The following is a 10,000-nucleotide window of genomic DNA, read 5'->3' on the forward strand; positions in this document are numbered from 1 at the left end:
AAAAACATAGAAAAAATAATACCTTTTTTAATACATTTTTAGGAGAACTAGTAAACAGTTCTTTTTAAGAACTTTCTTTTACTCAAAGAATTAAGCATAACTGAAGTCATGACAAAAAAGATTGATACTAAAGAAATAAAAAAATACAAAATTTTACAGTTAAAATATATCTGGATTGTTCTTTTTAAAGTAAATTAATCTCTTATTTGCTTCTCCCTTGATATTTTTTAATTATGATGAATTCCAGTCAAGTATTTAATTCTTCCATTTTTCTCTCCTAGTTCTAGTATCTACTGTGTATGTAGGGTTCCTTTAGATACACAAGTTAATTTATAGGACCTCGATTTTTCATAGCCCTGATGTGGATGTGCAAACTTAAAAAACATAAGACAGCTTCCCCTGGAAAACCTCTCTGTACCTCCAGAAAGGCCACTCACTCTGTGCCAGGCGAGGTGAAGTTAGAGTGATGAGGGTAAGAAAGAAAGTCTTTCCATCAAGATACTAAAACAAAGAGAGAACCAAATGCAGAGTTGTGACTGGCTCGGAGTTCTTTGTGTGGGCTTCTCTTACAACACGTTGTATCTTTCATAGGAAGGTACAGTCCAGTTCATAATAATGTAATGAAGATTAATAGGCTTCAGATCTGTTGAGACTTTCTCGGAAATCTTAAATTTACACATCCAAATAGATCCAAATATATCCCATTTTTACAAATCCAGTACTTACTAGATTTAACACAGATGTCTCTGCATTGGGGTTTGCATAAAAGTAAGAGGACCAAACTTCCTTTGTTTTTCTCATAAAATTTAGCAAATTTTATGACAGACATTTTCTGTGGCAATGTTAAATTAAACCTTCAGAATTTATTTAAGGTAATACACACTGGATGTGGTAAAAGGATGTTTTTCTCCTTCCACTGTGCTGCAAGATGTATGATATGGTTATACAGAAGGATTTACATACGTGTAACACAAATACTTTTATATGCATCCATTAGATTGCTGAGTTACATGGGTGGCTAGGACAATGAGAGAAACACAGGGATTCATGTTTATAAGTTATTGGTCATATAGAGTCCTGTAAAACACAAATTACTAGTGACACAGAGAGCATGGGTTTTGCATTTGTTAGAATTAAAAGATGTGGCTTCCAAGTACAGCTGTGAGATTTGCGTATATAAACCGTATTTGCCCCAAGTACAGTTTCTGCCTTTAAATGATAGAAATGTTTACCATGTTTTCTTGATGGTCAGGTCAGATACAAGAGGTGTTTTATTATTTATTTTGTGACAAGATCTTCACTATGCCATATCCAAAGCCAGTGGCTCGCTGTGAGTTACTTCCACGTAATATTGTATTGATGCTAGCCAAATGCAAAGGACTGTAAATGACAACAATTAAAAAAAATAACAAACCAAACCCAAAACCCTAAGTTTTGATCAGGCCATGTAGGAAAATGAAAAACAGATGAATGGATGGGTTTTATAAGTGGTAGTTTTATTAAGTATTTATTCAAACATAAAAATAGAGTAGATAGTGGTGAAAAGAGTTATAAAACTAACCTCAAAATCCCAAAATTGTTGGTGTTAGTAAACTACATAGCAAATCAGTATTTGCTCTTTTCATTATAGTCCCTAATTTTTATCCCACTCTGGATCCTCTTCCTGATCCTTTCTCTTTTAATGTAGCGTGGAGAGGGTATTTTGAGGGTTATCATAACCTATGAAACTTTAAAACTTACCCTACTTTCACATTCAGACTAGAATATCTGTCAGCCATTTTACAGGTCTCTTGTAAAATGGGAGTTGGACTTTTTGAGACACAGAAACTACAAAATTGCCATAATTTACAATTAATTACAAATCCGCTTATTAACTTTATACTTTTTAAGCGCCTGCCCTTAATCCTTTTATCCTAAAAGGCAGCCTTTCAGGGTGCTCTGAAGAAGTGATAAAATTAACCAGCCTGAGCCCAGAGAGAGATTTCTTTCTGATTTTAAAAAAATCGAGGTGAGCGAGGCAGCCTGGAGACACAGCTCCCTCCGTAGCTTCACGCCGAGGAAGAGGCTGCCCAGCAGTTGCCCAGAGGGGCAGGAGACCCCTGCCCACGGGAGGGACCGCGGCTCCAGCCCCTCCCAGCCCTCAGCCCTTCACCCAGCTTGTGGGGCGGCTCTTACTCAGCTCCCCCAGGGCCCAAAGTCTGATGATCTCCGATAAAAATTTTCTCACTCCAAGACACAACGATATGTTTGCCCTCTGATTATCCAAACAGATGGGTTTGTTCTTGGTTTTTATTTTTTTCAGTACAAAATTAGTTTATTTTGTTCAACAGCAGGAGGAAGGGAAGACTTTGAAGTAAATAGTGTACTGTGTATATCATGCCACCTAAATGAATACATTACTTTTCATTTTGATTTGTGATTACATTTGTGGGTAACTATTCTTTACCACACTAAAACGGGTTATTTGCAGCGTTGCTGGAACATACCACATGAACATGGCAGTCATTACTTACCTTCATTAAACAATTACAACTAGTATTGCCATTGCTCCCGTTACCCATCTCTCTAATGCAGTAAATTACAGCCTGGCTTCTTTGCTTGCTTCCTTAAAACCTAGCTTTTCGCTGTACAAATATGATATAAACTCCAGTTTTAAGACTTACATTCCAATCAGCTCTTTTTCATTTTGTCATTAACTGAGTTTGCCAATGGGTGTTGGTATCTAAGGTAGAGAAGCAGGACACAAAATAGTAGTCTAAAAATGAGCTCCTTTCATAATTTAAAAAAAATTGAATACCTTCCAATCAATTTGTTTCCGCACTATCTCCAGAAATTATGATTTCTGTAAATCACTACTAGTCTGTATTTAATAGCTTTGTATACTTCACGGTGAGACGGCTATGGAGAAGTATTAAGGAACTTACTGTGCTTTTTCATAATTTATTGTTGAATCTGTTTTAGTAGTCTGAGTTCCTATGTCTTCAAAGTAAAACATTATCTAACAAACAGATTTGCCAAACAGTGAAAAACAATCTTTACATCTTTCTAATATATCTTGTTTACCAAACAAAACTATCCTTAATGAAAAGTTTGAATGAATAGATAGATTTTAATCCTTTTCTGAAGGACAATAAATTTGAGCACTTACTTTCATAAAATAAAAAGAGCAGAATTTTAATTCAGACAACATCAGCATTTTGAATGTTTTGCATTCCAGCAGATGTAGATGCCATGAGCATGTCTTACCTAATTTCACTTGTTGAGATGAGATACAGAAGACAGAATTAGATTTTAAGGTACCTCTGGCCCAAACCATGTCAGGCTGAAAAACCTGGCCGTGAAACCAGATCTTTCACAAGAAGCTCTCTGGGCTTCTCATTCTTTTCTACATTTAATTTAGTGTTCTTCAAAAGAGAGATGTCAAACTTATAAAGACTGGCAGTGACAGAAGGTGTATATATTTCTGATGAACTCTTCATTTTTCAAAATTTGAATTTCGTATCTTACTTGCATGTTTGGTGGCAAGATAAGAGAATGCTCACAGCTCTTCTCGTGCCTGTGTTTTGAGAGTCTTTACTTCAGGCAGAAGCATATTGTAATGGAAGTTTCCATGACTTCGTGCAAAGTACTCAACTCGAGCCAGGCAACCCTAACACATATGTATGAATACATTCTACGAGACATTGCTATTTGTGGCTGAGGATGAATCCTGGAAACTACAAGTTTCCAGGCTACAAGTGGAGTAGAGAGCAAATTTAAGCTCAATCTCGAAAGATCTGGTGGCTAGACTCCAGAATAGTACTGTGCATATAGCAGAGAAGTTTGAGAAGCTCTTCAAATTTTGTATGGCTGCCCATCACCCCAGGAGACTGGTGAGACAGAGTCTCCTTTCTCCTAGCCAAACCCTCTGATTTGTTTTCCACAGTAGGGCTGGACAAAAAAAATAGTGGAGGAATTTGATGGTCTGCACTACGTGTAATTTCATCTGTGTAGAGGGAGTTGTAAATGGGCCAGTTTTGTTGGCTTTCTAGTTGTCTGTTGCCACTGAATGGTACCAAAGAGCTTAAGCGGTCACCAGTATCTAACTCTGCGCTGTAGTGGTTTTGTTCTTCCAAATAATCGCTTTGGTTTTGCCTCTTAAGATGCATTTTTAAACAGAACAATTTTTGTAAATATTAGACAGGACTAATGAATATGTGGGTGTCACTAATTAAAGTCAGATGCATTCAGCTCAAATGTTAAACCTGTTATGATCTCATTGATTTCATTTTTGTTTTCTGATTTTTCTCCCTCCAGTCTTCTTCCCCCACTCCCTGCTCTTGTTAAGTGTTTAAAGAGAATATCAATGTTTGTGTCCTTAGTGTACTATGTTCTTCTATTTTCCGTTACATGTTTGATTAAGAGGAATTATAAAACCTGAGTTAACTGTGGATGCATTGAGTTATGTTTCCATGTGAAGAAATTGATTAAGCAGACAACAAAAATCTTGTCCGGAAGTATATTTAGGGTTGGGGTTTTTTTTCTTTTCAAGAAGTAGTTGCAAGTTCTTTGTAGCTTTCACTCTTTGGTCCTTGAGCAATGTTTTCAGAAGGAGTATAATATTATTAAAATCGGTTATTTCTGATTGACTGTTTATAACACAAGAGAAGACAGTTAGATTACCTGGATTCTGACAGAAGAAAAATGAATTTATGTTTTATTACATGTTGATTGTGCTGGAAAAACAGCATCAGCTTTATTGTTGGCATTAATCCATTAATAACACTGAGCTCATTATATGAAACTCTTTATTTTGTTATATTAGTGGGGCTCTCTTTCATTTTATAGCTGGCTTAAGTCCTGCTGAGATTCAGCAGTTATGGAAAGAAGTGACTGGAGTTCACAGTATGGAAGACAATGGCATTAAACATGGAGGGCTAGACCTCACTACTAACAATTCCTCCTCTACTACCTCCTCCACCACTTCCAAAGCATCACCACCAATAACTCATCATTCCATAGTGAATGGACAGTCTTCAGTTCTAAATGCAAGGCGAGACAGGTAATTCTGATGAGATTTCAACTGTGCTTATCATTTGACGTAAAGCTGTTGTTTAACATCATAAGTCACATTATTTCCAATCACAAAATAACACTTAATACAGGTTACTTAAGAGATCATGGAGACCTGATTTTTCAGAATTGTTTGTCAATAGGGCATCATTTTCAATAACAATGTCTAATTTTGCAGACGCAATGACAATTACCTGCTGTGGTTTTATAACACATGAACTTATGGTAGTTTTGGTAAGAATTAGGAATCCCAGAATAGAGCGTGCTGGTTTAGAGGTGTAAATGCAAATTTGTGGATACTTTTGTAGGCACGTAGTTTCATTCATATTTGCGTTAACACATCTGTCAGTTAGGCCCTTACTGTTGAATCACACTGCTGGTTTCATAGAAAATGTACATCTAAGTTGTCAAGGCTGTAATTCAGTGCAAAGATTCTATGTAAAAAGTGCTTTAAAAATTAGTACATTAAAGCAGTTCTCATATTGTTTGTCTCTTGTGAAGAAAAGCACTGAATTTTCCTTCTTATATGCACAACAGTAACACAGTTGACACCTTTCATACAAATTTTCAGTGGCATTAGTGTAATACAGTGGAATTCAACCATATGGATAAAGTTAAAGTCATTTTTCAGACACATTGACAGATACTCTTCACTGTTCCTTATTTTCAAGTAATGGTTTAAATGCATACAAGAGTACATAGTATCTGTAGCACTTATTAGTAAAAATATTAGTATAGTCAGATGTAGGTGATCTCAATATAAGATCAAATTTAATTTGTATCTACATAACCTAAATTGTAAATAATTGTATTTTCAAATAAATATTCCATTTAATTATTTTAATAATAGGAGACTATAATTTAAGTGTCTCTGATCCTCATGTGACTGTGAGAACATTTTTCTATCATTAGTTTGTATTATTTAAAACCTGGTAGTTCTCTGAATACCTTTATAGTAGTACTTTTAGTTAGTATTACTTTTGTGATTATATCTCAGAGAGTGGTTCTGTGCTTCAGGATGTGTAGCTGACGACCACCTCCATGGGGTAATCCCCTGAATTTCTTTGATAACTGTACATGGATGAAACTATTGCGGAGGTTCCAAAAAAAGACATGGAATACAGCTGGGGTTTTTTATAAAGCCAAGTATCTTATGGAAGCAACGCTTGTGAACAAAAATATTTATTAATGGAAGCAACTTTATACACATTTAAGCAGAAAATTCAAATATTTTGTAGTAACACTCAAAATATTCATAAATTCTGACTGTCCATCTTCAATATTTCTTCTCAGAATTGATCACTTCTGAGTATATTTTTTATTTATAGGTAAATGTTACACCAAGGTCATATGGCAGAATTAGCATATGGTATTATACAGTCATCTTATTTTTTCATCCTTTATTAACAGTCATCTTTGGCTCTATTTCTTCTCTAATTGGAACATCATCTAGCCTTGGCAGTTGAACTATTCAATAGAACGATTAAATTTTTCTGACTGCTCTGAGCTAAATTGACCTGTTTTGACCTGTTTGTCACTGATCGTAACCTGACAGGCGCTAGCAGCCTCCAACGATTATGGCTTTTGAGATGAATCTGATGCCTTATTCTTTTGCTACAGCTCGTCACATGAGGAGACTGGGGCCTCCCATACTCTCTATGGTCATGGAGTTTGCAAATGGCCTGGCTGTGAAAGCGTTTGTGAAGATTTTGGACAATTTTTAAAGTAGGTGGACTTTTATTCATTGGTACAGGGTTGTTTAAGGCGATGGAAAGAGAAAGATGGCAAACAAAGTTTTACTGTAAATCATGTCAGAGATTTTTTTGTGTGTTCCAAGCAACTGGATAATCGAGGCTATCTGCAGAGGGTCAAATTGTTATCCTTTCTTTCATGTCGAACTCTTTTGCAGGCCTTTCAATAGCACAGTGTTTAATCCTCTTATTATCCTTTTCTGCAATGGAGCCTCAGAAAATTTGAAGAGATGCTTTAGATTGTATATTGGATAGTAGGGGTATGAAAAAGCACATTTTAAATTCTGACAGTTTGTGTATAGTGGGAATTACTATGTATAGTATAAATAAAAAAGCACAAAGGACTAAGCGTGACCATTTAACTCTCACTCGCTAATTTATTTTTGCTTTTACTCTTGTACGTACACAAGATACACAGAAAAAAACCCACTGTGAACAGGTGGGTTTGCACCTTTCAGGACTGAACAGTGATGTCAAAAGTTTTCACTTGTAGAATTTGGTTTTGCCAGCTATTGTCTAAATCAGAGCATTTAGAAAATAAGTGACACAGCTTTTGCTTTTCATCTGCAGCTTCAAACTACAATGGGTTTCTGCATTTTTTTTCCCTTTTTTTTTTTTTAAATAGTTACTAGTATTTCTGTGTTCATTTGAATTTTCAACAACAGCACTGATTTTCTACCTATGTACATTATGGACTGGTCTTTGTCAGAAGAGACATACTCATTTTGGCATGCAATAGATCTTAATGGAAAGCTACAGATAGGCTTATATAGATGAGTAACTTCAGGGGCTGAGACTCTTATGTTGTCATGGTGCAGCTAACAGGGTGAATGAACTGTTTCATGCTTCATCAACAATTAAGTTAATTAGCTCATTTGAAATTGCACTGCTTTGTTGCCAGGATGTTGGCAGAAACATCAAAAAGATGTGTTTACAAATGGTAGACTACAGGGTGTATAACAGAAGCACCTTAACAGCAGACCATAAGTACTCAGTATCGGAATAACTTTTGTAATAGAATTATAGCAATACTTTTCATAAAGTATTTGCAATGCTTTTTCCATCTTACATGCTGTCTTTCAGTTTTAAATGAAGTAACTTATACTGACTTGCAAATATTAAGTAGGTATCGCTCCTGATAAATTTTTATTTATAAGTGGTGGAATGTCAAAATAATGGCTTATTATTGGAGAAAACTGTATAGGATTTAAAAGAACCTGATTTACATAAGGTTGTATTAAAAGGAAAATGAAATCTCCCAAATTCAACGTAGTGTTCTAAGTATTATTAATACTAAGAATTTAAATTCATTTAACTTAAGCATTCTCCTTTTCAAGAAAAACTACATTTTCTAAATACGTCCATCCATCTAGGCTATAGTGATGCTAATTCTGTGGGCAGACTTTGCACATCCATTATGTCAGGTCTCTTGTTATAATTCACGATCACTAAAACCATTTTGATTAAGGCGGTGTAGTGCTAGGTTTACAGATGCTCTTGCTTTCCTGAACCAAATAACCCTGGAAAATGTGAAAGTGACGTACAACATCTTGATAATTCTGGTGCAGAGCCAATCAGGGTTTACAGCAGCATCATGGCTTTTGTCCTATACACCAGCAAAAAATGTCCAAGAATATTTTTTCTTCTTTTCTTTCAATTCTGTCTTCTATACCCTTAAAACAAATAAAAAGTCATGGCGAGGCTGTTTATGAAATAGAAATATTCCTTCATTTTACACTAGCGTTAAGATGGAAATCAATACATAACCTTGCATTAGATTCTTTAGTACCTTTTCATGTTCACACTAATGCAAAATCCCCATTACAATTAAAAAACATTTTCTTTCAATTAAATATCAACTTTTAGTCCAAAGATTGACCATTTTTCCAACCCATTAACTTTATAGGGGTTGACAGGACTAATGGCTGTAGTTTTCAAGGCTTTGCTCTTAGTCTAATCTTTGTTACGATGTTTTAGGTTCTCTGACTTGAAACAATATGATACCTGAGTTAAGAGAGTTAATGCAAGGATATTGTACCAAAATGAAATATTAATAAGGTACACTACCCCAGTCTACTAGTGTATATTTCTATAATATGCTTATGACAACTCTGAAGAGTGCCTGGTTTATGAAATGTACTCCAACTTCTTGTGCTCGGAAAATGGTTTACCTAGCAGCTTGATTTAAAAAAAAAAAATACTGTGCAGAGCATCTGAGAAGGAGGTTTAAGACAGAAAACACCAGCTTTGCTTCACTTTCCTAATAATGGAAAGGATGTAGGGTGAAGTGACGAATAACTTTCAATAAATGACTTAAAGCCACAAAAGCCATTTTCACCTTCATTTTTGTTTATCCAGTATGAATTGTTTTTATTTTTAAGATAATTTGAGGACACTCCGATTATCTAGAATTCTTTTGAGATATTCTGAATAGCTAAAGAAGTTATACATTGTGTGCTGTGTAGATTCGTATTCGGAAACATATGCATTGGTTTCAAGAAAGTACAGCCAGTCTTCTCTGTAATATATATCTGTACCTATAGAAAAACCTAATCCTGTATCTTTCCTTTGATATCCTTCAACTCTAGACACAAACCCACAGTTTCTATTTTATGGAGCAATTTTCTATCTTGACAAAATGGTGTTAGATTACAGTTGCTCATGCACACCAGATCAGTTTTGACTATTCGGTAAAAACAACAGCTTTCGGCTTAAGAAAAACTTCAAAATGTAAAGACAGATCAGAAGAAGCTGTGACATAACTAGAAAGAAGATGACAAGATTTAACCAAAATGCCAGGCACTGAAATGATCAGAAGAGTGACAAAAATGCTTATGAAAATTCAGAATTTTGCTGTGAAACAGGTGTTGACAGAAGCTAACCATTTTGCTGGTCTCTAAGTGAGGAACCCAGTAGATCACTCAAAGCACTTAATAGTAGGTCTTCATGATGGTTTTTTAAATGTCAGAGTGCAATAACATATGACAAAACTTCAGTGTATTTTGTCTGCAAAATTAATTATCATTCCATTGGTCCTAAGTCAGTTTGAGTAGGAAGGATTTGACTTTTAGAGTTTAAACCGAAAGGTTTACAATAAAACATTCCAGCCAGCAGACAAGTGTTCTTTAACCTGCATGCAGCAGACGCCAGCAAACATAACACAAGCTACAGTACAAAGACGGGTAATGTTTTCATCT

General features: G+C 35.3%; 1 protein-coding gene across 1 annotated transcript in view; it reads left to right on the forward strand.

The window, feature by feature from the left end:
• The window catches only part of FOXP2 (forkhead box P2), a 371,543-nt gene that overhangs the window by 314,096 nt on the left and 47,447 nt on the right, over positions 1 to 10,000 (forward strand). The window contains exons 9-10 of the mRNA XM_050914983.1: positions 4,828 to 5,041; positions 6,673 to 6,777. Coding sequence (XP_050770940.1) covers positions 4,828 to 5,041; positions 6,673 to 6,777 — 319 coding nt within the window. The remainder of the gene's footprint in view (positions 1 to 4,827; positions 5,042 to 6,672; positions 6,778 to 10,000) is intronic.

Source organism: Gymnogyps californianus, chromosome 1 (genome assembly GCF_018139145.2).
Source record: "Gymnogyps californianus isolate 813 chromosome 1, ASM1813914v2, whole genome shotgun sequence".
NCBI classification, from domain to species: Eukaryota; Metazoa; Chordata; class Aves; order Accipitriformes; family Cathartidae; genus Gymnogyps; species Gymnogyps californianus.